Genomic DNA, 25,936 nt, shown 5'->3' on the forward strand with positions numbered 1-25,936 from the left:
TTTCACTTCTCCGGCTCTGGCTCCTACAAAGTCTTCTCCTCGTCCTCCACTGATCTCACGACCTACAAAAACCGTCTCTGTATCTCTCTGTCCCTCCAGTTTCGGAGCTCGGATTAACAGTCAATGGCGGCCTCAGAGGACGCCAAATCGTCGAGTCTACGATTCGCATTTGGAAACGTTCTATCAGTCTTCATCCTCCTCCTGATCGGTGTTCTCGCATTCTCGATCCGTCTATTCTCTGTAAACACTCTTATTATCATATTTTGGATCTTTCGTTTGAATGTTATTCAAATTCCGTATTTACAGCTGTTTGAATATGAATTTCGTTGCTGTAGGTTATAAAGTACGAGAGTGTTATTCACGAGTTCGATCCTTACTTCAATTACAGAGTCACTCAGGTTTGATTCTTTAAGTATATTTTTTTTCCCAAAGTGCTGATTTTCTATAATCTGTAAGATGTATAACCAGAAGTCGAGAAACAGAAAGAATACAAATGTGTCTGAAGCTAAGTCACTTTATGCACGTGTGTGATCGGGAGCGCAAGTGCGAGCATGAACGCGTCTTTCAAAAGCACCTCAAACTACAACGAGAATTGGGAACGCGAGCTCAGAGTAGGACTGAGAGTGAGCGGAGGGTACTAGTGGAGGATTATGTGACTAAGGTCCGAAGTGTATGTGGGCTACGTGCATCAACGGTTCTCGACACAATAGTGTCCAGAGTTGTGTTCTAGAGTTTGTGTTCCTAACATGGACACAAATGCGTCTGAAGCTAAGTCACGCTATGCACGTGTGTGATTGGGAACGCAAGTGCGAGCATGAATGCATCTTTCAAAAGCACCCCAAACTACAACGAGAATTGAGAACGCAAGTGCAGAGTTGGATTGAGAGTGAGCGGAGGGTACTGTAGACACCCTATTTTGGACTATTCGGATTAGTTTACTTACGGTCTTTGATTCCCCAATGATGATTAAGGTCAAGAACATTTTGAGATTATTAGTATGTTTGAGCTTTGAGTTTCCCGGACCTCATTCGAACCTTTGTCGAGCCTCTTTCGAACCCTTTAAGCCAGAGCCAAATGGCCTCAGCAAAACCTTACTGGCTTACGCAAGTGCCATTCTGGCGTGCGCTGGTAAACTACCATGTGTCAGTCATCGACCGTTGACTCAGTTGCCACTGGTGTACGCCGGTACACAGGTTGCGTATGCCCGTCAAAGTCAGTCAAATATCTCTATTCAACCCCGTGCACGAGACTTTTGCGGCCACCCCAGTACGATGAACAGTCTTCTGATGATTGCCAACGTGCAGGGATGTTCCCTCTACTCCCACAAGCCCTTTCATGCAAGTCTCATGCATTAAATGCATGGAGACTCCCTCCTCTAACCAAACCAGCCCTTAACCCCAGCTGGTTACTGCCCTCTTCAGTCCTCCCTTGGGCTATAAACACCCCCTTTGCATTTATATGCAAGGGGTTCACAAGTATTAACCACCATTAAAGAGTTGGAGTCTTTCTTTCTCTATTTTCCTTGTTTTCTTTGCTTCCTCTTCTTTCATCACTTGAAAGAGTAAGCAAGGAACCTTTCTTTCCATATTACAATACCCTCACACTCTTCATCCATCCACAAAATCTCAAGCTCAAAGCTCAAACCCATCATCAAACTCAATCCAAAAAGGTATACCACCTTTTATTTTGTAACCTGTTCTGACCCCTGAAGGGGGCTGGTAGGGTCGAGGCCGGTAATCAATACCAGTCTTGGCCCTAAAGCTGGCATAGTTTCAAAGATTGTGTGGGGCTATCATTGGCGCACGCCAGTAACCTATGAAGCACGGATACGCCTAAACCAGTCACGTACAGGTATCAGATACTTCCCAGATACGGATACGCACCCGATACGTATCGGATACGGCAAATAAGTATCCTGTAATTAAATTAAATGTTTTAATTTTCGGATACGCGAGAGATACGGCCGGATATTTTTGTGATACGGTGGCAGTCACTCACAGAGAGAGAGAGAGAGAGAGAGAGAGAGAGAGAGAGAGAGAGAGAGAGAGAGAGAGAGAGAGAGAGAGAGAGAGAGAACCAAACGACGACGGCGGCAGCTAAATCGACGACTGATTTTTGTACCCCTTTCGATCGACGAAGACGGCAGCTAGATCAGATGTAGATCGTTATGTTTTTTTGCTGGGTTTCTCTGTTGTTCTGTACTTATATATATATAGAATACAAAAATTACACCATAGCCCCTTAAGTTATTTTTGTTTTGATCATACCCCTTAAGTTCTTTATCACGACACTAAAGTCCCATAATTTCTAAAAATTACAGTTTTATATCTCCCAGACTCCTAGTTTTATATTTATCTCCCAGTTTTACCCCTAACAAATATAAACATTACATCATTTTGACTTCTTATGCCTAGTAGGAGACTAACAATTATGAATATATATAATTTGCACAGCCGTATCTCCGACGTATCCGTATCCTAGTTTTTTAGGTTTGGCCGTATCTGTATCGTGTCGTATCCGTATCCCGTATCTGTATCCGTACTTCATAGCCAGTAACATAGAGCTGTACGCCAGTTATGGTTGAGCGTGCAATACTGGCGTGGGGATCACTGATCAGCTACCTCCTGCTACCCCTTTTATTTTATCACCTTACTGCATGCTATAAAACCAGTTTACAACTTTCTGTATTTTAGAACCGTGTAACTGTTTATTTGTTATCTCTATCTTAGAAGGCCTCTGGGATCCTTCTGGTCATATTCCAGAGCCCAGATGATGCAAAACCATGCATTGGATCAATGAAGTAACTGGCATACGGTCCCTTGTGACCGGTGCACGGCGGTTATTTTAAGGTCCAGTGGCTGGCCCTTGCATGACAGTTAAACCCTGGCCTCTGTTTACTTCCCCACATTGTTTATGAGGCGTCTTGTCTATTTTGTTTCCTTAGATTCATTTATGCTGTTTGTATTTGTATGAATCTGGTTATATAAACTGCGTGGTTTGTCCTGGGTGTGCACTGGTCCTTTCCAGAGCCCAGAGGGTCGAGAGTAGGAGCTGTGAACTTAGATCTACCGGTGCACGCCAGTCCTATGGTGGAGTACGCAGGTAGTCTCTGTATGCAGTGGCCTGGCCAATGCATACAGGTTTTCTCCCGCGTGCGCCATCCTGGGTCAGTGTGTTCCAGTTTATCTAAATGCTCACAGAAGTGCTTATTCTCAATCTATATTCATTGATTCAATCAATCATCCATCACATTTTGCCATAAATACAACTTGTTACAGTTTAATCCCCCTTTAACTGCTTCCCCGCCCTAACTGGCTAAAAAATGATCAGTGAGAGAAAAAATGCAAATATTTTATAAAATGCCCGAGTAGAGACCGATCTCCGGATTGGGCGAGAGGGGTGCCATAAAACCCTTTCCTTCTCGTAACCTGGCTCCTGAACCTCAGTTATCAAAGGTGACGACGGACCGGTCTATGCCTTTTTCAAAATCAAATTACGTAGCAAACATTTCAAGTTTGGTTCCTTGGGTGATTTACCGCTAAAATCTGAGTGGCGACTCTGAATTGTAGCGTTTCGCCGCACTTTTCCAAAAATGGCGCACCCGATTTTGTACACGAAAAATGGAATTTTCGGGGCGTGTGCCCATAGGTACTAGTGGAGGATTATGTGACTAAGGTCTAAAGTGTATATGGGCTACGTGCATCGACGGTTCTTGACACAGTTGTGTCCGGAGTTGAGTTCTAGAGTTGTGTTCCTAACATTGCTCAATGCGTGAGTAAAGTGATGGTTGCTGCAACACTTGTGCATTTTTGGTTAGGGACACTGCTTCTGTGTTTGACTTATTGGCCAAAATCACACCATATGATTCTTTACTGCATCTCTCTCTGAAAAGGTCTGAAGGCTACGATTTTTTACGTTCATTTTGATTCATCCTTTGCAAGAAGCCGCAGCCAGTACAGGCTCACACATGAGCTAGTAAATCCATTGAAGGAGGTTGTTGCACACGTAAATCCTGACGTGGCGACAATCTATCTGTTGCTGATCGGTGACAATTGACAAGCACAATAAGTCAATAACCTATTATGAGTAGTCGAGTTTGTATTTTTTTTTTTGCTGTGTATCCACACCTGCAAGTGAGCCCCCAAAAGCACATTGACTCATTAATTCCAATTTGCAATTCTTCTGGTTGCATTTCAGTAAGATTTTAGTTGGTAGCTTTAGTATAGTATGTTTGCTGCGACACTTGTGCGTTTTTTGGTTAGGGACATAGCTTCTGTGTTTGACTTATGGGCCAAAATCACACCATATGATTCTTTACTGCATCTCTCACTTTAAAGGTCTGAAGGCTACGATTTTTTACGTTCATTTTGATTCATCCTTTGCAAGAAGCCGTAGCCAGTACAGCCCCACTCATGAGCTAGTAAATCCATTGAAGGAGGTTGTTGCACACGTAAATCCTGACGTGGCGACAGTCTATCTGTTGCCGATCGGTGACAATTGACAAGCACAATAAGTCAATAACCTATTATGAGTAGTCGAGTTTGTATTTTTTTTTGCTGTGTATCCACTCCTGCAAGTGAGCCCCCTAAAGCGCATTGACTCATTAATTCCAATTTGCAATTCTTCTGGTCGCATTTCAGTAAGATTTTAGTTGGTAACTTTAGTATAGTAAAAAGTGCACTGTAACTTGATTTCTTCAATTGTGACCACTTTGTATTGAGTCTATAACAATTTATCTTCTGCATGTTTTGCTTTGGATCGTTAATAATTCTGATGCAAAATGAAGATGACAACATTGTTTTTTGATTTCAGTATCTCACAAAGAATGGAATATACGACTTTTGGAACTGGTTTGACGATCGGACTTGGTAATTGTAATTCAAGTGGTTATCATTTCATGCAGTGAAACACTTGTTTACCTAATTCTCCTATACGATGTTGTTTAATGTGAATTACTAACAGTTTATCTTAACTTGATGTAAGGTATCCTCTTGGTCGAGTGATTGGTGGAACGGTTTACCCTGGATTGACATTGACAGCTGGCACCATGTGGTGGTGCGTATTTTAGATTCTGACTGAAGATTACCACATACTTTTCTGTGTCCCTTTGTAAATGGATGATTGAAATCTGTAAATTTCGGTTTGAGCGGAGCCAGGATATTCAATAAGTGGGGTCGGAAATTTGAACTATGTGTACCGTGTAGTTCACTTTTTTAGTTGCTAATTGAAAAAAATAATTAGGATTAACAAGTTAATCAAAAAGATATATATTAATAACAAAATGTAGCTTCGATTTACAATTGACCTCGACAACTTTTCATACTTTGGAAACGATGGATTATAGCCTCGTTTGTAATGGTTTCAAAAACATCTTTCTTTATATACACAATCAAACTATCATGCATCCATTGGTCACATATACAATTTTGAAGCCTACTCTTTACAATCTTCATAGTGGAAAATGCTCTCTCTAGCGTGGCAATAGCAACTGGTAAAATAAGGGCCAAAGTAAGAAGCCTATAAACCGAGGAATATGCCATATCTCTTCAAGTCTCAACCATCTTATGCGCAAGGTCACTAATTCCTTTCAAATTGGAAAACTCCTCACTAGAATGCACATCCATGATGGAATTTTATGGGTGGAGATTCTATTTTGACTCCTTTTTTCCCCCAAGTACAAAACCCTTATATGGGCTAGGGCAAAAATAAATTTCAAAGTGGGCTCAAATTAGTAAAAATGGGGTAAAAATTATACCTATCTCTATGAAAATTTGGCAGCCTATGGGGTCGGTTGCCCACCCTTGTCTCTATGTCCTCCGCCTATGCCTCTACTACAGAACAGTAAAGCAGGTGTATGGGAGTAAGTATTGCTTCAATTGGTTTTGGTGAGACTGACTTTGAATATTCCTCTATCTGTGGAATCCGGCAGGATACTGAATTCTTTGAATATTCCTCTATCCGTGGAAACTGTTTGTGTGTTTACGGCTCCAGTATTCTCTGCTATTGCTGCATGGGCAACCTTCCTGCTTACGAAGGTTCACTTTCTGGCTAGATTTGTTTTTGTGTTCTGGAACTTGTATTTTATATCCTTTGATTCATTGTTATGTCTCATTGGGTGTGTATCTATCACAAACTGATATTTGTCAATCTTGTCCAATTGCCCCTCTATGTAGGAAGTTAAAGGCACTGGTGCTGGACTGACTGCAGCACTTCTTTTGGGCATGGTAAATTCTATGCTGTGTTTTTACCTTTATTTGTGTTTGTTTTATGGAATTTCAAAACTTCAAGCAACTGTTTTCCACTTTTGACCTGCACCTTCTATTATCATCAGTTAGCATGTTCATGTTCCGTTAGTTAATCTTTGAGTGGATAGTAAATAATAGTAAATAATTTATGTTTCCAAAGAATTGATAGTTACCAGTTTATCTTAACTTAACAAAATAGTACAAGATACTAATAGTTTATCTTTAATTCAGTAGGTCTTGCTTTCTTTGATTTTTTCTTTTGGATGTAAATAGGTGTCTGTAATGCTGTACTTTGGCACTTAGCAGCGATATATGGGCGGGGCAGTATTAGCTTAATGGTCTGTTCCTTTGTTTAGGGCTCATTAGTATTTAGTTAACTTGCTGCCCACTGCCCGGTATACCTTTTTGATGTTCCCATGTTTGCATTTTGTTCATGGTTTATTAAACTTACGCTAGTTGTTAAATTTGATATAATTCCGCAGTTCTTCTGACTATCATCTTTTGCATGTAGTGATATTCTTAGTACTTCGTTACCTTCTTGCCCACTGTCCAGTATACCTATTTGAATTTCTAAGTTTTCATTTTGTTCATAGTTTATTTTATTGATGTCAGTAGCTAAATTTGAAATGACTGCAGTTCTTTTGGAACATCATCTTCCACTAGAATTTCATCGTCTAATGACTAGTTAGATGCTGTCGATGAAAGAATATCTTTAATCTCTCACCCTCACAAACATTTTGGCAATTTGTTTGCTGTCAGTGAGCGAAGGCATCTGGGGGCCTCAAGCTTATTGCCTCTTGTGTACTTCAGAAACTGCAGAATTTTACTGAAAGTGTGCTACTTTACATAATTGACAGCGTCTAAATCTCTATCATAATGAAATTTTACTTGCTGCTTTTCGCTATGTTATATTCCACAGGTTCCATCCTATATATCTCGATCTGTGGCTGGAAGCTATGACAATGAAGCTGTAGCTATATTTGCTCTGATCTTCACTTTCTATCTATATATAAAGGTCAGACTTTGATCACGTCATTGCATCCTTAAGCCTTTTGTGCTATCTTTCCTACTCAAATGAACTTCTGTAATATCCTTTTTATTTGGTAACCACAGTTTGTTTGTCTCTTGGATGGTTCCTTTTTCTTTCTTTGCTGGATGTTACTGCATCATAACATGTTTTGAACTGTTTCCTGACCTTAGTTGTTTCATGCAGACGTTGAACACAGGATCCCTTTTTTATGCCACTTTAAATGCCCTAGCATACTTTTATATGGTAGGTTTTGTTTATTCTATGTTTCCAATGCCCTTTTTTACGTTTAATTGATTTATGTTTTCAGCTTAACAATTCCTTTTTCAGGTTTGCTCTTGGGGAGGGTATACTTTTATTATTAACCTCATTCCAATGCATGTCCTTCTGTGCATTGTAACTGGTCGCTATTCCTCTCGGCTGTACATTGCGTATGCTCCACTTGTAAGTATTTTTCCGCACTCACAAAACTTTGATGGCATTCGAAAGTAATTGATGCATATGTTTTAGCACAAAGAATGTAGAATGCATACTTTAAATGGAATAAGTACATTTTACTGCTTGACGAAACTCAACTTGGCGAATGTGGGTGGTTTGCAAGTTAAAAGAAGTTTGTGAAGATGTGGGAAGGCTTTGGCCTTTGGGAGACGGATAACGGACATGCAATAAAGATATCAGTGTTATTGATAATCTTATGTCTTTTTGCAATGCAGGTTGTCTTAGGAACATTGTTAGCCGCATTGGTGCCTGTTGTTGGTTTTAATGCGGTCATGACATCCGAACATTTTGCATCATTTTTGGTGAGTTCCACATCCATAAATGGAGCTCTGTTTGGCATATTTTTATCCAGTTTTACCTTCTGAAATATTTCAGTGTCTATTAGTTGCCACCCCCTACTTGCTTTTGATTAATCAGTAGGGGCCTAAAGGCCTCTGAAGAACAGGCTCTACGGGTAGTCCCGACAGGATGGAATCCTCCTATAGTAGTTAGCAGTACTGGACAGTGGACAAGCGAGTCATCGGTCCGGCCTTTTGTCAAATAATGTCTTCGCGAGAATAAATCTTTTCAAAGCACAGTTTGAAATGGGATTGTGATCGGGGGTGGGAGGAATAGCAGATCCTATCAATGGTTGGCCTGGCCAGAGCCAGGATTGTTTACCCACTTTCTATTCTCCTTATCAAGATAGATGTACTCAAAAGGAGTTCTAAAAGTAACATTGTATATAGATTATGTTGTGCTCCAGCTGTTTCACGAAGCCATCCGTATTCTTTGGTGGATAGGTCAGGGTTTACAACAAGGATAATAATGCCATGAGGGGTTGTGTCCATGGTCATGAACCAAGTTTTCATTAGGAGGATGGTTTTGGTGATTTTGGGCATCAAGAAGTAGTCTTTGGAAGTAAATATTATTTGTCTGGTATAGCATTTAATGACCTGATGGTCATGATTTCGAGTCATTGTGACCTTGTGGTCTTAAGTTTGAGTCCCGGAAACAGCCTCTCCGCTTGCGGGGTAAGGCTGTGTACATGTGACCCTCCCCCAGATCCAGTAGTAGTGGGAGCCTCATGCACTTGTTAGACTTGTCCCACATCGCTCCTCTAAGTCACCCAAGCTTGGTTAATAAATTCTAGAGGTTACTCCACCTATTGCCAATTGGTTTTAGGTTGGAACCCTCCAAGAAATCTAACATGGTATCAGAGCTAGGTCTTGGGTGGTCTCACCTCGCGTGGGAAAGTCTCTGTCATTTCTGTCGCCCGAGTCAGTCAGTCAGCTCCTGGTCTGTCACCTCCACGTGCATCCGGGCTGCACGTGAGGGGGAGTGTTAGACTTGTCCCACATCGCTCCTCTAAGTCACCCAAGCTTGGTTAATAAATTCTAGAGGTTACTCCACCTATTGCCAATTGGTTTTAGGTTGGAACCCTCCAAGAAATCTAACAGCACTCTGTAGCCTTTTGTTTTTTTTATAGCATGTAATGAAACAGATGGTTGACTAGAAAGGTAGTCGCTTCCTTGTTTTTGCAGTAAGGATTTTTGCAGGAGTCAATACTCGCCTGCGAATTGATGATATGGTAATCTGCTACAATACGGACTGTTTGGTGATATTTGATTGGTGGTCAATTTGATCATGGCATACTTTGTTTTACTATAGCAAAGTACCCAAACAAATCAATGTACATGTTCACCAGAAAGTTTCATTATCCTTTTTCCTTTTCCACCATTTGGATGGTCTATTGTCACCTTCAAATGTGAGTTGACACTTGACTCATCTAGTCGGTTTAGTTTGGAGTTATGGTTATCATGTAGTTTTGCTTGTGTCAGCCTACTATTGCTTCCCAGAGTCTTAACCGATGAAGAATATAATTTGGAATGTACTTGTATAGTTGTGTTATAAGAGCAATATTTGTTTGTGTAACTCTTACCTATCTGCTTTATTTTTTCTGTTTGCTTGTTGAGGTACTACTAATCGTAGAATTCAGACTTTAACAGTTTTGATTTGCTGAAGTACCAAGATGATGTTTTGGTTTTGAATGAAGGAACAAAGTATTTATATATGTCTGGAAACTGGAAGGAAATAGCGTCTTTGGTTATATAACAAAAAGACTAAGGAAAACATGTAACAAGTACTACATGCTCTTTCTTGGCAATGGGCGCGTTTATTTCGTGAATGGAAGTTTGGTGAAGAGAAAAACAAACATGCTCTGTTCCAGTGTTATGTGGAACTTTTGTGAAGTGTTATCCATGAAATTAAAAGGGGTTTAACTATAGTGTATGTGGATGGCACCCCCGATACTTTTTTAATTGAATGATATGGATCAAAACATAAACCATGTCTTTATTGTAAATGAAGGTTATTCTTAGGGATAAAGATTAGCTTTAAAAAAAGGGCTACCCAGTCACGAGGCTCCTGCTACTGCAGGGTCTGGGGAAGGGTTAGATGTATGCAGCCTTACTCTTGCAAGTAGAGAGTATGTTTCCGCGACTCGACCCCGTGACCGCCATGTCACATTGGAGAGCGTAGAGTTATGACAACTAGCAAAATGATTTTTCTTGGATTCAAGTGGAGACGTTGATGCTCTGTTTTTCTTGAGCCCTTGTTCCATTCCACTGCCTAGTTGGCAAGATAGTGTGGAATTGCTTCCTTATCCAAATACAAAGGGTTCAGGTCCCTTATTTCTCATCTAGAAGGCTAGAACATTTAAGTAAAGAGTCGGTATGATACTTTATGTTAGCATTTGTTATTACTGCTAATTTTTTATCTTCAGGTTTTCATTATTCTCCATGTGGTGGCTCTTGTGCATTATATCAAAGGGATTCTCTCGCCAAAAATGTTTAAAGTTGCTGTTACCCTTGTTGTATCTGTTGGACTGTAAGCTTCCGTTATCTCTATTTTCTTCAAAACATTTACAAAGCACTATAAAAGTACTCTCTCCGTCCCATATTCTTGGTCCTTTTAAGAATAATTCCAATCAAATGTAACTGGATGATATTGATTTCTAAAATTATACCTTTAATCCCACCTTTTTTTGTAGTCAGCCATTGACTAGGGATAGTTTTGGAAAACTAAAGCATATATACTGACTTTGTAAAGACGACTTATACAGTTATGGAGGACTAATAATCTGAGACGTCCCAAAAATAATGACGTACCAACAATTAGGACAGTAGGAGTATTAATTAAGTAGTAACATTGATTGTCACAAACTCGGGAGTTTTTCCCGGCCTTGTTAAATTTTGACAATTCGATTTTGCAGGGTAGTATGTTGTGCTGTGATAGCTGTACTAGTAGCACTGATAGCTTCTAGCCCAACAATGGGATGGAGTGGACGAAGTCTGAGTCTGCTTGATCCGTAAGTAACTCGTTTATTATTTGAGTGAGTATCTATATATCCGGTTACATTAGTCTTCCAAAGGGGTAGTAGGAAACTTGAAGCAATTTGCTTCTGCACTGTCATTCTATTAGTGGGCTTGAATACGTGGATGCCCTGTTTCCCTTAGTTAGGTGCCTTGCTCTTGGAATCTGGTAAGCTGGTTATTGGGCATCAGCTCTACGACTTTGTAGCTGATTGCTTATATAAACGATTGCTGAAATATTCAGCCATAGAATGTGTAGATATGTAATATATGTATTATTCCAAGTACTAGTTGATATTCAGGTTTAGATCACCATAGTGTTGCACTGTTCTAAAACCATTCCTTGTTATGTAACTACAGGTGTGGGTTAGGCCAACTTTTTTGGTTTTAAGCTGGGTTTATTGCAGTTTTCCCTAAGTAGTAGCACAGATTTATGGGAGATGTGAAATTAGTTTTCCGATTTCTTGATTTACTGCAGATTTGATATCGATTTTGTTTAATGATTTGAGGAACTCGAGGATGTGTGATGTTTGTGTTGTCTTGTTTCTTATGCTGTCCTTTTGTTCTGTTTCTGTAAATACATTTGTTTTATTACATTTTGTATAATGATTTGGAAATGCTTCTGTTATTACATTTGTTTTTCATTATTTCTGTCATCACACTTATAAAACCTTCACCATCAGTTCTATGTCTAGTTGTTCTGAGGGACCTTCTGACATTTGCCCCCATAATGACTCATCACAGAACTTATGCAAGCAAGTATATACCAATTATTGCAAGTGTTAGTGAACATCAACCACCTACTTGGCCTTCATACTTCATGGACATAAATGTTTTGGCATTCTTGGTTCCAGCCGGCATTATTGTAAGTTCTGGATGTCAGACCCATATTTACGCTTGTGTCTATTGGCATTCTCTTCCTTTCTTAAGTTCTATTGTTTTATTTGCTGATATGTTTTGAACCGCTCAACTTTATGCTATGGTCTTCTTCTTTTGGTTCTTGGCAGGCTTGCTTTTTGCCACTATCTGATGCAAGCTCCTTTGTGGTCCTCTACATAGCAACATCAGTGTATTTTTCTGGAGTCATGGTAAGTACATCCGACATTCCCCCCCGCCCGCCCCCCTACTTTTCTTCATCTTCTTTGCTTCTCTTTCATGGTCATCATTGATTTTTGGTTTGCATTACAGGTGCGTCTAATGCTTGTTCTTGCTCCAGCAGCATGCATAACATCTGGAATTGCTCTTTCTGCAGCTTTTGAAGTTTTTACACGTTCAATCAAATTTCAGTTGCCTGAATTGTCTGGAAGTTCCCAGATTGATGTAATCGTATTATCATCTCTTTTCATTTGTAATAACCTTCTTACCGTTTGGTGAGTCAAAATTGAGCTTCTGGACTAATATTTGTTTCCCCGCTGTCTTTTTAAGGCAGGGGATACCAGTTCAGGTACAGCCGTCATACAAAATGAGACTACGAAAATTGATAAAAAAGAAGATTCTGCAAAAGAAAGAACTTCGAGAAAGACTGAAAAACGTGAAGATTTATCTAAGGAAAGACCTTCAAAAAAGCACAAAAAGAAGGAAAAAGAAAACGTGGAGAAGATTTCTGTGAAGCCTCAGGAGGAAAAGAGGCTTCTGGTTTTACCTTTGGAAACATCTGTTCTTGGTGTTTTCTTACTTGTGTTGCTGGGTGCCTTTTATGTGGTATGTATACTTCACTCCGTCTTGAGTGAATCTTAACTGCACATTGAGATTCAAATTTACATATTTGATATAAATGCTGGATGCTCTTGAAGTCACTGTTAACCTTTTGCATATTATGAACCCACTCCTACTCACTTGTGCACCCTTTAATCTTACTCTGTAAGAAGTTGAAATTTTTTAGTCCACTTGTTCTCTCAAGTTTCAATTTTTTCTGAATCGGATGATGCTGTGATTATTTTTATTACTTGTATCTTTGCATATTTTCTTCTAATTCTTGCCCTTTTTCCTGTAAGAATTTAGCTCTTGTATTTCCTTGTAGGTTCACTGTGTCTGGGCGGCAGCAGAAGCTTATTCAGCACCTTCCATTGTCTTAACATCTCAATCTAATGATGGTCTTCACGTGTTTGATGATTTCCGGGAGGCTTATGCATGGTTGAGCCACAATACTGAGTTGGATGATAAAGTGAGTCTTAGCCCACTATATACCTCCTTAAAATCATATAAGCTTCTTTATGCCAGTTTTGTTTTGCAAACCGTTAGTTCTCAATAGTTTCTTTGTGGCAATACTGTTTGTAGGGGCTGTCACTCTATGATCTTGGTCATGTTAGTGTTTCAAGTTTATTACCTTCTAGTACTCTTCCTAGGGTAGGGTCGTTAGGGATTTGTCATGCCAAACATTTCCTTTCATTTCTCTGAATGTGATGTCTTCGTTGGTGTTATTTCGATGTGCTACTTCTTGAGGTGCTTACAAGTAAATGACATGGATAAGCTCTGAGTAGATGGATTGTGGTTGATGTGGTCTTCTGTATGCCTTTTCATTGCTGCTTGTGGATGAAGTTGTTAATGGACAGGTCAAGAGTTAGCGATAGGGATCCACTAAACATAGTACTTTTTAGGCTGCTAGCAACGGCAATTTATTCAGCTACTGGGAGAAGAGCCAAATTATCAATGTCTTCAAGTAACTTCGCGTCTGATGTTTAAGGTTGAATGTAATCTTACCTGATTTGATGACGGACCGTTTCTAGAAGAGATTTCATTTCTTACCATGTTCTTTAATCATCATTCGACTATATGAACTCCATAACAGATTCTATGGAAGAGTTCCTGTTGAGCTCGCTTGGTATCTTGACAGAATGAAGTCTGATGGTTTCTGTGATCCTTTTTCAGGTTGCCTCTTGGTGGGACTATGGTTATCAAACAACTGCTATGGCTAACCGCACTGTCATTGTTGACAACAATACTTGGAATAACACACATATTGCAACTGTTGGTACTGCCATGTCATCTCCTGAAAAGGCAGCTTGGGAGATTTTCAACTCCTTGGATGTGAAATACGTTCTTGTTGTGTTTGGAGGTTAGTTTTCTCATCTGCTGCTAAGATTGTCTATAAGAAGGAAAGCTTAATGATTGATTGTCAACTTTTCAGGTCTTATTGGCTATCCGAGTGATGACATCAACAAGTTTCTGTGGATGGTTCGTATAGGTGGTGGTGTATTCCCTCACATCAAGGAGCCTGATTATCTTGTAAGTAGTTTCTTATTTCAGTGTTGTTCAGGATAGTGAGTGTGGCCTTAGAAGAAATGATACTGTTCCCGCACCTGGGTTTTGAAGTAGATGGAAATTAAGTACACAGGGTTGAGAACTAGGTATTATGCGTGATTGTCATGCTTACGAAACAGATTGCTATACCTTGGTCATTATCTGTAATCTGTGCATTCTACAAACATGCGTGGACTGTAAAATTATCCACACTATCTTGCTTTAGTGATAAAAATCCTGCCAACATTCAGCTCTAACTTGGGTCATAGCTTCAATCAGATTACACATATACTGAACTCTTTCTTTCGATCTAACAATTGCTCATTTTGATCTTTTTCAATTTCGTTAGCTTACCATCTTGAAGCAGTTGCTAGTCTTTACAGAGCAGGGCCAAAGCATTAAAGATGATTTCTCTAATTTTGCTCCAACTGCTATAAACCTGAGAACATGGCTCGAATGTAAAAGCAAATAAATCTACAGTATTTGGGAATACGTCTTGGAGTTTCAGTACATATCATGATACCATGTCATTGGAATTGCCTTGGATAGATTGAAGAGTTTTGTTTTGAAGTGTCGTCATGTTGGCAGGATTTTTCTATACGTATTGCTTTTTTTGTGTTTGTTTTTTCTACCAAGTGTGACAGTTCTTGTACATGACCGGGTTCATGTGTAGCTGTCTATTAGATGTCTTTCTGTATTATTACCTTAGCATATTTGTTATTGTTTGACTTAGAAAACACATATCTTTTTGTATATAGACACAAGTGACAGCTTTCTTATTGTATTTTCTGTTTGTTATACTGGCAATACCAGATTCTAACTAAATTAATTTGTCTTCCTTTCTAAAGAGAGATGGTCAGTACCGGATTGATTCCCAGGCCACTCCAACCATGCTTAATTGCCTCATGTACAAACTGTCATATTACAGGTTAGCGACGACTTGGTTCATTCTTCGTGGATGTTGTGTAATTCGTGTTTATTTTGGCTTTCGTGGTTGTTACTTGATGAGTTGATGTCATCTGCTTTGTTCTAGATTTGTGGAGACAGATGGAAAAGCCTTTGATAGAGTGAGGCGGACTGAAATAGGGAAGAAATACTTCAAGCTTACCCATTTTGATGAAGTAAGATAATGGAAACCTCAAATGTGGCATAAGAACTCAGTTTAGGAATTAACTTCATATGTCTTGATTTCCTTTTATGCCTTTTACCGTATTTGCAAGGGAAAAGAAAGACGGGGAAATTCTTATTCGAGGAGTTTAAAAAAATGAGGAGATTCCTTGCATATTGTTCCCTATTAAACAGAAATTACTTTCTCCTTGTTAAAATTAGCTTCTTGTGGCTTATTTACAACCTAGGTATTCACAACTCACCACTGGATGGTTCGGATATACAAGCTAAAACCTCAGAAGAACAGGATCCGCGGAAAGACGAAGAAAACTAAAGCGGTATGCAGCAGTGGTGGTTCCTCTTTATTTTCGTAGAATGGATATGCCTAAATCCATACTGTTGTATTAAAATGCCTGTAATTATATCTTTGTTCTACAGAAAGGTAGCTCAACGACTAGCTCGAAGAGAAGTGGATCAAAAAGGAAGAACCCTTGGCACTAACCCATATTTTCGCGGGCTTAATTTAGGTCAATCACTGGTAATTTTTATTTTGCGCATGAGCCTTCTCAGAGGGATTGGAAGGGCAAAATTGGCAAATTTTCTTGCAAATATGAGATTGACAAATCCAAAGATTTTGTATGCTTGTACCTTATTGTTGCCTAATGAGCGTTACTGAGGCGATTTTGGACTGGTTATTTTGCTTGTAATGATGTACAACTAGCGTATTCGATAGCATCAATGGTACAAATTAGCCCAAGTTTGTGTCATATTTTACTTGTATTGGTTCATATTCTGTTGTTTGATTTCTCTCGTCGAGACAAAAATAAAAAGCCAATATCTGACCAAAAGTTAGAAAACCTCACTAATAGCAAAAAATAAATCTGTTTTCTTGTTTGGGCACCTGATTGCTCAACGAAATATGAACCGAAGGCTGAACTTTCTTGTGAACCTATGATAGTAAATTAGTAATAAGAGCGAAGGGATAAAACCCTACCAGCTGAGGTGAAGATTTGAACGAGAAAATAATATTTTTTCATAAAGTTAAGTCATGCAAAAAAGTCAAACTCCCTGCATCCCAATTTGTTTACATATGACATCGATTTAATTTGGTAGATTTTAATTTATTTTTCATGGGCAATGTTTTCAAAATCATGAAAAAATTATACATTACTACAAAATATAGATAATTTTTTGAGAAATACAAATCGAGACAGGGAATAAAAAAAAGGGTTTTTTTTTCTCTTTTTTCGGGACAAAGATAAAGGACTTTTTAGGTGAAAATAGACTAAGTTGAGTCATCAAGAAAACCACAGCTAATTTGGTTGATTCGTTACTCTCATTTCTAAAGAAGTTTTGAGTTCTTTTTGAATGAAAAGGGTCTCATCTTCTCCAACAGATACGCTAACCGTTGCTTTCTTCGGTCGTACTTGTGATGCAATGCCCCATTTTTTTGATTTCGTTAGTGTTTCGTAAGAATGTGTTCGACTCCCGTTGTAAACCCTAACACTTTTCAACATTCTATCGTCAGAAAAAAAAAAATGGAAGAGAAAAAAAAAGTCATTAATAAGACCAGTAACAGGTCTCAGAAGCCCATCAACACTGCCCGGCCCATATCTTCAGAGAGAAAGAAGCCTATTGGTGTCTGGTGATAGTTTTTCGTCACTCCGACCCAAAAATCGTGCCCGAAACGCCGCTGTCACGATATCTACCGACTGCTTCACTGTTCACCGGACCCCGACACGTGTGCTTCTGAAGCGCTCCATTGGTCTCAACTCCGCCCGGCAAACTGTCAACAATGCCTTCTTCGAAACCCGAAACCCGAAACCCGCAACTTTCTTTTTTCGATTCCTTCCTTTGCCTTTTCAGTGTCAGTTAAATTCAATTTTTTTTTAATCTAATTCTTGGAGGGCTTTTTCAACCACCAGCGACTTTGGAAAAACCCAGTTGTTAGATTTTGGAATTGGTCGTTGGACATTCTTAATTTAGATTGGGTCTAAGGTGGGGCCATGAATGACAGGTAATTGGATAACGATCACCAGTCAGTTCCATTGCTCCATTCCCATTAATTCGGTGTGTATCTTCGGAAATATTCTATTCAAATATATGTATCAAGTAATTAACACACAGACACCCCACACGCCATTATGTTTTAATACCCATTCTTTATTGGTTTTATGAAGTTTGTGCTTTCGTTGGGAATGGGCGTAGTTGGATTTTCCATGTTCATTTTTCTACTTATAGATTTGAGATTGGTTAGAAAAGGAAGGGCAATCTGTTTCTGGGTTTTGCAGATCTGCGTCTCCCTCTCACTGCAGACTCCAAGATTTCAACCTTTGTAAGTCTATGCAATTTGGGTTTTCAGTAATTACTCAAGTCTTGTAGTATTTGCATGTTTAGGAAGAATTCTTTGCGTTTGAATCACTCTTTAACTGTTTTGGAGTGATGATTTGCTTTTCTCTTCTGGGTATGTGATAGATTTGCATTGGCCCATTGCTTCTCTGTTTTGAGTTGTAGTTCTAGCTAATAGGTGGAGATGAATGAATCAAAAGTTGGTTTTTAACGTACTACCTAACCGAGTAAATGTACTCTTTAAGGATCAGACCCATGAGAAAATTGCTGTGATCTAAGTTCGGTAATAAAGGATTAAAAAAAAGGAAGAAGTTTGGTAAGATTTTGGAGGATTCATCATTTCAGCTCATTGAAATTCTTTCTCGAAGTTGGTTTCCTTGTTTTCAGGGCATTCTTTTGTTATTTTTCTAAGCCTTGTGTCCAATTTAGTGGGTCGGCATTTTGTTGCGGCGATGAACTGTTTTTTGAAATATGCAAGGAGTCATTGTTGCACTTCGAAATAGAATCTTTCCAATGTTCATACTAGTTTGTTTAATCTAATAGGTGTGGGAATGAATTGTTTCAGGACTTGAAGCACTGATGGCATACATATATTCAAATGGCGAGATTTCCAATATCAGTGCAACAGTGAGTAATAGATTATGTCTGATTTTGCAATAACTGTTCAAAAGATTGAGGTAGCTTTTAAGGTCCTGATTTTTGGCAAATTAAATTTTGTGTTTCTTGTTTTTGCCATTCTATTCACATCCTGGACAATATAAGTTTCATTTCAGCCTGGTACACTTGATTAGGGGTGAGTATATGGTTGTGTATATGCCCTAACTTTCTCATTGGGTTGCATTTTATGAGGGGTGTGTATTTATTTTATCTGGCTTTTTCCGCAAAAGAAAAACATAATTTAATTTTGCGTGGTCCACATGTAACTATGTATGGTTCATATGAATCATATCATGGAATTGGCTTACACTAAAAGGTTAGGTATTGGAAAGCCCATATTTACTAGCAGTTCTGGATGTTTGGTTTGTAGTCAATCCAGTTTGATTTAGTTTGGTTCTCTTCGTCTAAAGTATGTCCTTTTATCAGGTCTGCTCTAATGAGTTGAGAAACGGAAGCCTCCTTTCTAATCAACTTGATTTTTGCTCGTCAATGGATGATATTTTTGCTCGTCTATTGACCTTGACTTCTTATATTAGTGGTCGATTCGTTCGTTTCGTTGGTAAGTTCATCATTTCTTCTTTTTTTAGGTAATCTATGCATGGTATGTTTCCTTAGATCAATGGCTGGAATATGAATGTTGTACCAATGCTACTGCCCTTCTGCGATGATCCACTGGAATTCCCTTTTTAAATACTTAACGTGGGATTGTAATGGCTGCAGAAGAACTTATCTACAGAGACATCAACAGATGCTCTGACGACATGCTGGACATTCCTTATGGACAACCATCGAGATCTTCAAGTTGCAGATGTTGTTCATCTTCTACTCCTCGGCCCTGCATTGGAATCCTGGACAAAATAGCATCAGATCTCAAAAAAAAGTTACCTGTAAATTCAACATTCGAAATTGTAGAAAGGGATAGCAATCTTCGAGGCATCAACTTCATTTTTCGCGGGTATAAATTCTCCTTTTATAAAACAGTTTGCTTTGTTACCAAAAAATAATTATTTTCTGATTTATCGAGCCTGATCTTGATTTGATCTGGAATATTTGCATTGTTCCATGTGCTTTCATTTATATTTGTGGTTCTTTTATTCTCATTTCTCTGTTTGATGTATTTTGGTTCTTTTACTCACGTTTCTCTGTTTGATGTACTTGCAGATTTCTCGTGCCTAAAGGCACTCCTAATAATAATCTCATTCTTTTTTAATATCCGCACGCATTAAAACATTATCTCAAATCTGTATTATAAAACAGAGTGGTTTTCTTTAAAAATGTCTAGACATACAAATAAGAGCAACATTTATTGCCATCCAATTTTAGTTTGAGAGAAATAGAGAGAGGAAGAAAAATGTTAAAAAAAAGGAGAGAAATTCGGTAAGGAAAGCAATAATTAGGTTTTCCTTTTTTGTTTCTTTTCTTATCACATGGCTACTATTTTAACGAAAAATAATTCAATGGTGATAAATATTGCTCTCATTTATGTGCCTAGATTGGATATTTTCAAAAAAACTGCTCTATTTACTATATTAACAAAAAATAATTTGATGGCGATAAATGTTGCTCTCATTTATATGCCTGGACATTTAAAAAAAAAAACTGCTCTGTTTTATAATAAAACATAGTGATTTTCTTTAAAAATGTCTAGACTTACAAATAAGAGCAGCATTTATCGCCATCCAATTTTAGTTTGAGAGAAATAGAGAGAGGAAGAAAAATGTTGAAAAAAAGGAAAGAGAAATTTGGTAAGGAAAGCAATAAATAGGTTTTCCTTTTTTGTTTCTTTTCTTATCACATGGTTACTATTTTAACTAAGAGTAATCCAACATGATAGAGATTTGGTAAGGAAAGCAATAATTAGGTTTTTTTTCTTTTCTTTTCTTTTCACATGGCTACTATTTTAACGAAAAATAATTCGATGGCGATAAATGTTGCCCTCATTTATATGCCTAGACTGGACATTTCCAAAAAAATCTGCTATATTTACTATTTTAACGAAAAATAATTCGATGGCGATAAATGTTGCTCTCATTTATATGCATAGACATTTAAAAAAAAAAAACTATTCTGTTTTATAATATAGATTTTATCAACTAATCATCCTTATTTGTATCATTTGCAACTTGCATTTGCGTGCTTAGGTGTGTTTTGTGCATATCTAATCCTCCTATGCATATCTAAAGAACTCAGAGGCACAATAGGAACATGGGTAACAGATACAATAAGAGATGAGCACACCATCACGACCCATTAATTAATAAAAGCTGAAAAAGTTCACCAAAGATAGTAGGCCAACTGGCCTTTTAGAGAAGCCAAACAAAATCATAGGATTCTATAAAGTTTTTGAATGTGAAGGAGAAGGGATGAATTGTATAACTATACATTCTTTTCTTGTAACCATCCGATCCCCAATTGTTTTTTATATTTTGAACTTGGGAATGTTCTTCACGCGTGTCTTAGTGATGGACACACAATCCTCCAACAGTCCAATGCATGTCCGATTCTGACAAAAAAATGGGGAGGACCCATTAATGAACTATCCGACACACATTTGGGGAATTGGCCAACAAGTATTGGTGGGCAGAGTGTTCTGGAACAGACTTGCCAACTTCTTTGAAGCCTTTTTGATTCATAGCTGATAACATGGTGTATGGTATGAGATCTTGGTATTCTCACTGTGGTAGTTTGCGTCCCTCGATTTTTTGCTATCTCCGTAATATCAATGTAGGTTGCACAGTATGTTTCATGGTCTATATTTCTTTAGGTACACAGGCTATGTAATTGCCTTACTATTTGCTCATATTTTTGTAGGTTGATGCTTCCATTATTTAGTTTAAGACTTGCCTTGAGGCTAGCATTGGCTTCTTGCAAAATTTCTCTCTGTTATGTCAGATGTGCTCAACTTCAAATTTGCGGGTATAAAACCATGTCTTTTAACTTACTGTTCAGTTCAGTCATCTGAGAAGAGATAATACGGAGTGCTAAAACTAGCTCTTGCATTTTCAGTATTATTTCTCGAGTTAGGAAAACTTTGCATGGTTCTACTGAAGATATTGGATGGCTTCAACATACTCCTGGAATGGTTCCTGTGGAGGATGGTTCAGCAAGATTTCTTGAACTTCTACAACGTGTAAGGTAACGAATTTATTTGTATCCACAACAAATTTCAGCTTCCTAATTGAGACCTTTTTCTGTTGTCTTTGAGCATTTTATGGTTTTTCCCGTTGTAGTCCTAAGAATGTACATGATACTTAGGTTTGGCGTTAAAGTATGATCAAATAGTTGATTCCTATCCACGATGTTATTGAGTTGCATGTGGAATAAGTTTCGAGACAAGAAGAAAGCTCAGGCCTCATAGATATGTGTCCTACTTGCTTTGCAATTAAACAATTTCAGTTCATAGCCCATGGACCATGTCTGACCTAGGAAACCTCAGATTGTTGGTGGTGATGTAGGTTCTTTTAAAACACACGTGGTTATATGATATCTTATCTGTTGTGTTTTCAGAAAGAAAGAACCATTCTATTGCATATGAACTTGCATCTACTATCAAGTCGTTGTAACAGCATCTTAAGGTTGTGCGGTGACATCCTACGTCACTACTTTATGCGAATGCTATACATTTGAGTGGCAGTTTATTTTATCTTTTGCAAGTTCTGTTCAGATTGTTGGATTCTCATATTTATCTTACTTGTCAGTTCATAGATCATAAATCTCGTGTTGTTTGGCTTCTCAGAAATGGAAATCACAATCTTCCAGATTCATTTGTTTATCTCCTGATTCCAGGTGAAAGAATTTTATCATACACTTTTGACATTGGCTCTCTTTATCTATTAAACATCAACATGGAGGTATAAACTAACTTCTGTTTTTGATGTATTAGGTCTGTTTAGCAATCATGGTCCCTTGTACTTTGTGAGTACCAAGAGGATTTTTTCAAAGATGGGTCTAGCTTGCCATATTGCAAAAATTCACAGTGAGGTACTTTTTCAATTTGTTACCTTGTGGACTGAAAGGTAGCTATCATTCGATCCAATTTTACATTGGCTCAGCTACAAGTATTGGGTGTGGCTGTGTCCAGGACTAATTATCTTATTAGGATTTGGTACGTATCCAAAATTTGAGAATGTGCGTATGGATACTGTGTGCAACAATTAATTATAATAGTAGTTCGTAATACTTTCACGTGATGTCATTCTGCCCTTGTAAATAATGATTTTTCTCGATCCCTTTTGCTCTGTCCTTTAAACTAAAGAATTTTCATGCCGTCTTTCCTGACTCTTGGCACTTATTTGTAAAGGCATCCGTGGAGCACAATGCGTGGGAACTGAAGCAATATATTGAGGAGCTATACTGGGGATCTGGCAAGCGAGTGATGTTGCTTGGGCACAGCAAGGGTGGGGTAGATGCCGCTGCTGCATTGTCAATATACTGTGATGATTTGAAGGACAAAGTTGCTGGCCTTGCACTTGTCCAGAGCCCGTATGGTGGCACACCCTTAGCTTCGGATATTCTTCGTGAAGGCCAGATCGCTGACAAGGAAACTCGGAGGATCATGGAGCTTTTAATATGCAAGATAATTAAGGTACCTCACTCTTGTGTTGAATATGCTTTTTATTGGTGGGTGTGATTGTGTGGAAAAAAGTTAGAAGCTCTTATTGTGGTGGTGATGCTAAATACACATCACAAGATTGTCTCCACACATCAAATTTGTTCTGCTTAACGTATTTCAGGAGTTGTTTTGTACAAGGTTCTGTTTGCTCATTTTACTATCTACAGTAACTGTCCAAACAATTCGAAAATAGGTGGGAGAAGTCACGGGTTCCGCATTAGTGGGTCCTATAATCTTGCCTGGCCTAGACAGTTACCGGAGAGGATTCATGCACTTTCAGTATTTTCCATTTTTTCCCATCTCTTTCTCCTTTGTCTTTCCATATTTACTTCTTAAAAAAGTGAAATCAAATGGCAGGGTGACATCCGGGCGTTGGAGGATCTAACTTATGACAAGCGGAAAGAGTTCGTAACGAAGCACAAGCTCCCCGACGACATCCCTCTCATTTCCTTCCACTCCGAAGCGAGTGTGGGTCCTGAAGTCCTTGCCACGATGTACCACATAGCACACGCAGAACTCCCGTGGCTCCCTTTTCCCAGCTTTGGCAGCAGTGAAGAATCCACAGATGCCCAAACAGGGCGCAGAGTGCCCGTCGTCATTCCCGTTTCTGCTGTCATGGCTATCTGTGCACTCCACCTCAAACTGAGGTACGGGGAAAAGAGCGACGGGTTGGTGACCTGTCGCGATGCCGAAGTTCCCGGGTCGGTGGTCGTGACACCGGACCGGAAGCTGGATCACGCGTGGATGGTTTATTCGTCATGGAAGAAGGATTCGACCGAGCCCGATGCCTGGGAAATGTGCGAGGCTTTACTGACTCTGCTTGTGGAGATTGGGAATGAAAAAGGAAGAAAGGGTGGAGTGTAGTGATTTGAAGTACTAACATTAGGGTTTGTATCATTTTGTTGGTGGTGGTATGATTCAATCCCTTCTGGAAAACAAACTTCATTGAAAAAAATCAAATGACAACAAAATTGTTTCTCCGTCCGACGATCTCACCCCCTTTTAGATGCTCTTGTTTTGTACCAAAAACCCATGTATAGCTCGTATTTTGTTCTTGTTTTATATATATAGGATGATCTACTGTTGAATTGACGGCCTCCAAAAAAATCGAAGTAACTACTAATTAGAAATTAATCCTGAAACTTTTGTAATGCTTTTTTTTTTTCCTGTTCATAACAATGGGAAGAAACAAAAGTGATGCTCCATGCCAAAATTTGTCAAAGCCAGTTCTTCTGCTGGATTTGGGTGAGATATAAATGATCAATATGTAACGGATAATTGTCGTTGAAGTTTTGACAATATAGGAAGCTAAAAAGTACACATTGAATTTATCTAAGATGGGCATCAGTGGATATGCTGTTGTTACGCGGTACAGGTACTTGATATGGTAAGGTCCCGTTCTGTCAAGGAAAGCACTTATTTTTTGAATTAAAAATGACGTATTATGAGAGAATGAACTGTCTCGCAAAATAAAAAATAAGTAGTTACTAAAAAATAAAAAACATAACGGAACGGGGCGTAATAGTTCTGGAAACCGTTTATATGATAAGCATGTACTAGTAGTTACGGAGCAATGCTATTAAGACATCCATATTTACATTCGTTTGTGTAGGTCCGATAGACCAATCGTTATTAGGTGGTGGATCCACATCAATAGACTGTACATGTGAATTTACAAAAGGGATTTATTTACGAGATAGTTTTTTTCATGGAGGCTCCGTGAACGGTGCAATTTCAGCCGTCTATTCGAGCAATTAATGGCTGCGATTAATTTTCAATTATGACCAGTCACAAATAATTCTTTCCCGAAAAAGTTTCATTAACATTTTGACCGTCCAAAAGTACTCAGCTGTCTATTCGCGCAATCAATCGCTGAGATTCATTTTCAATTATGACTAGTCACAATTAACTATTTTCCGAAAAAGTTTCATTAATATCTTGATTGTCCAAAATACTTTTGGACGGTCACAATTGCTCCGTAAAGAAGATTTTCTCTTTATTTACTAGTATAATTTTTTCCTTCTTTATATTCCTTGATTCCCATGCTTGGGAGCAAGGTACTAATTGCACCTTCCTCGATGCCCCCTCCATGGGCCTTCAGGCCCTATTCATTAAATGGAGATGTCGATGGGCCTAAATAATAGTAGGAGAAACTGTTTTCATCACATGGAATTTTACGTCAATGTGTGGCCATAGGATCACCATCGTAGCAGTGCTAGCGCATCATGATTTGAGGAGTGGGTTCAAACGATGTCCGGCGCCCCAGCTCGCGCGCTTCTCGACTATTTTTCTGGATTCTGAAGTTAACGATTGGAGAAAACCCTCTAGCGGTCCCAAGATTTGAAACGTTTGGTCTCCGTGGAATTCGAACATTGCGAATTCAAGGAAAACAAACACTTATTAACTTTCTCGTACCCAGTCGACCAAACCGGTTGGGGCTTATATCGGGATATATTGGTGACCCTGTGATACGCGGTTCGGCCAGGTGTCCATCCTTATTCATCGAAGGGGTAAGGCCCAATTAGTGGCTCCGTGCTACGGTTCGAGTCCATTAATTTCGGTAGGCCGAAGGGGTCCCCAGCCCATTACCATATTTGGTTTGTACGTCTCTATCACCAAAAAAGGCGAGTACTTGGGTTTAATGTACTTTTTCAAACCCCGAGGGGTTGGCCAAGTGATTTTGGCCTGAAATTTATGTGTTTTGTTTCATCATAAGATTTTATATTCATTATCCTTGCCAACAACTCCCGGGACCACCTCACCCCACGCGTGTAAAACAACTGTAGGAATTAGTCCGAGGTGCACGCAAATTGACCCGGGACATCTTGCATTACCAAAAACAGAGAGA

General features: G+C 38.8%; 2 protein-coding genes and 1 long non-coding RNA gene across 3 annotated transcripts; all 3 read left to right on the forward strand.

The window, feature by feature from the left end:
* The first annotated feature begins 15 nt into the window (after positions 1-15).
* LOC131320127 (dolichyl-diphosphooligosaccharide--protein glycosyltransferase subunit STT3A) lies at positions 16-16,237 on the forward strand. The gene is made up of 23 exons (XM_058350724.1): positions 16-240; positions 336-398; positions 4,813-4,868; positions 4,984-5,055; positions 5,930-6,035; positions 6,174-6,224; positions 7,165-7,260; positions 7,459-7,518; positions 7,603-7,716; positions 7,986-8,072; positions 10,535-10,638; positions 11,024-11,119; positions 11,868-11,988; positions 12,131-12,211; positions 12,312-12,443; positions 12,549-12,824; positions 13,144-13,287; positions 13,992-14,178; positions 14,251-14,348; positions 15,212-15,291; positions 15,397-15,484; positions 15,719-15,808; positions 15,909-16,237. Exons 1-23 carry the CDS (start codon positions 124-126, stop codon positions 15,969-15,971), a joined length of 2,382 nt encoding a protein of 793 aa, XP_058206707.1. The 5' UTR covers positions 16-123; the 3' UTR covers positions 15,972-16,237.
* LOC131320134 (uncharacterized) lies at positions 405-3,891 on the forward strand. Its single transcript, XR_009198124.1, has 2 exons — positions 405-897; positions 3,649-3,891. It is a non-coding gene; the product is annotated as an uncharacterized LOC131320134 (long non-coding RNA).
* A 1,931-nt stretch (positions 16,238-18,168) lies between the features above and the next one.
* Positions 18,169-24,068, forward strand: LOC131320129 (uncharacterized). Its single transcript, XM_058350726.1, has 10 exons — positions 18,169-18,186; positions 18,385-18,446; positions 18,903-19,035; positions 19,197-19,431; positions 21,288-21,392; positions 21,483-21,611; positions 22,213-22,262; positions 22,360-22,457; positions 22,777-23,061; positions 23,446-24,068. Exons 2-10 carry the CDS (start codon positions 18,399-18,401, stop codon positions 23,950-23,952), a joined length of 1,590 nt encoding a protein of 529 aa, XP_058206709.1. The 5' UTR covers positions 18,169-18,186; positions 18,385-18,398; the 3' UTR covers positions 23,953-24,068.
* The last annotated feature ends 1,868 nt before the right edge of the window (positions 24,069-25,936 follow it).

The sequence above is a fragment of the Rhododendron vialii genome, chromosome 3a (genome assembly GCF_030253575.1).
Source record: "Rhododendron vialii isolate Sample 1 chromosome 3a, ASM3025357v1".
NCBI classification, from domain to species: domain Eukaryota; kingdom Viridiplantae; phylum Streptophyta; class Magnoliopsida; order Ericales; family Ericaceae; genus Rhododendron; species Rhododendron vialii.

Coding starts and splice junctions, on each gene's coding strand:
- LOC131320129 (XM_058350726.1), top strand. CDS start 18,399: ATGGCATACATATATTCAAATGGCGAGATTTCCAATATCAGTGCAACA. Junction 19,432..21,287: donor ATCAACTTCATTTTTCGCGG/GTATAAATTCTC, acceptor ATATTTTTGTAG/GTTGATGCTTCCATTATTTA. Junction 21,612..22,212: donor GAACTTCTACAACGTGTAAG/GTAACGAATTTA, acceptor TTGGCTTCTCAG/AAATGGAAATCACAATCTTC.
- LOC131320127 (XM_058350724.1), top strand. CDS start 124: ATGGCGGCCTCAGAGGACGCCAAATCGTCGAGTCTACGATTCGCATTT. Junction 5,056..5,929: donor ACAGCTGGCACCATGTGGTG/GTGCGTATTTTA, acceptor GGAATCCGGCAG/GATACTGAATTCTTTGAATA. Junction 12,825..13,143: donor TGCTGGGTGCCTTTTATGTG/GTATGTATACTT, acceptor ATTTCCTTGTAG/GTTCACTGTGTCTGGGCGGC.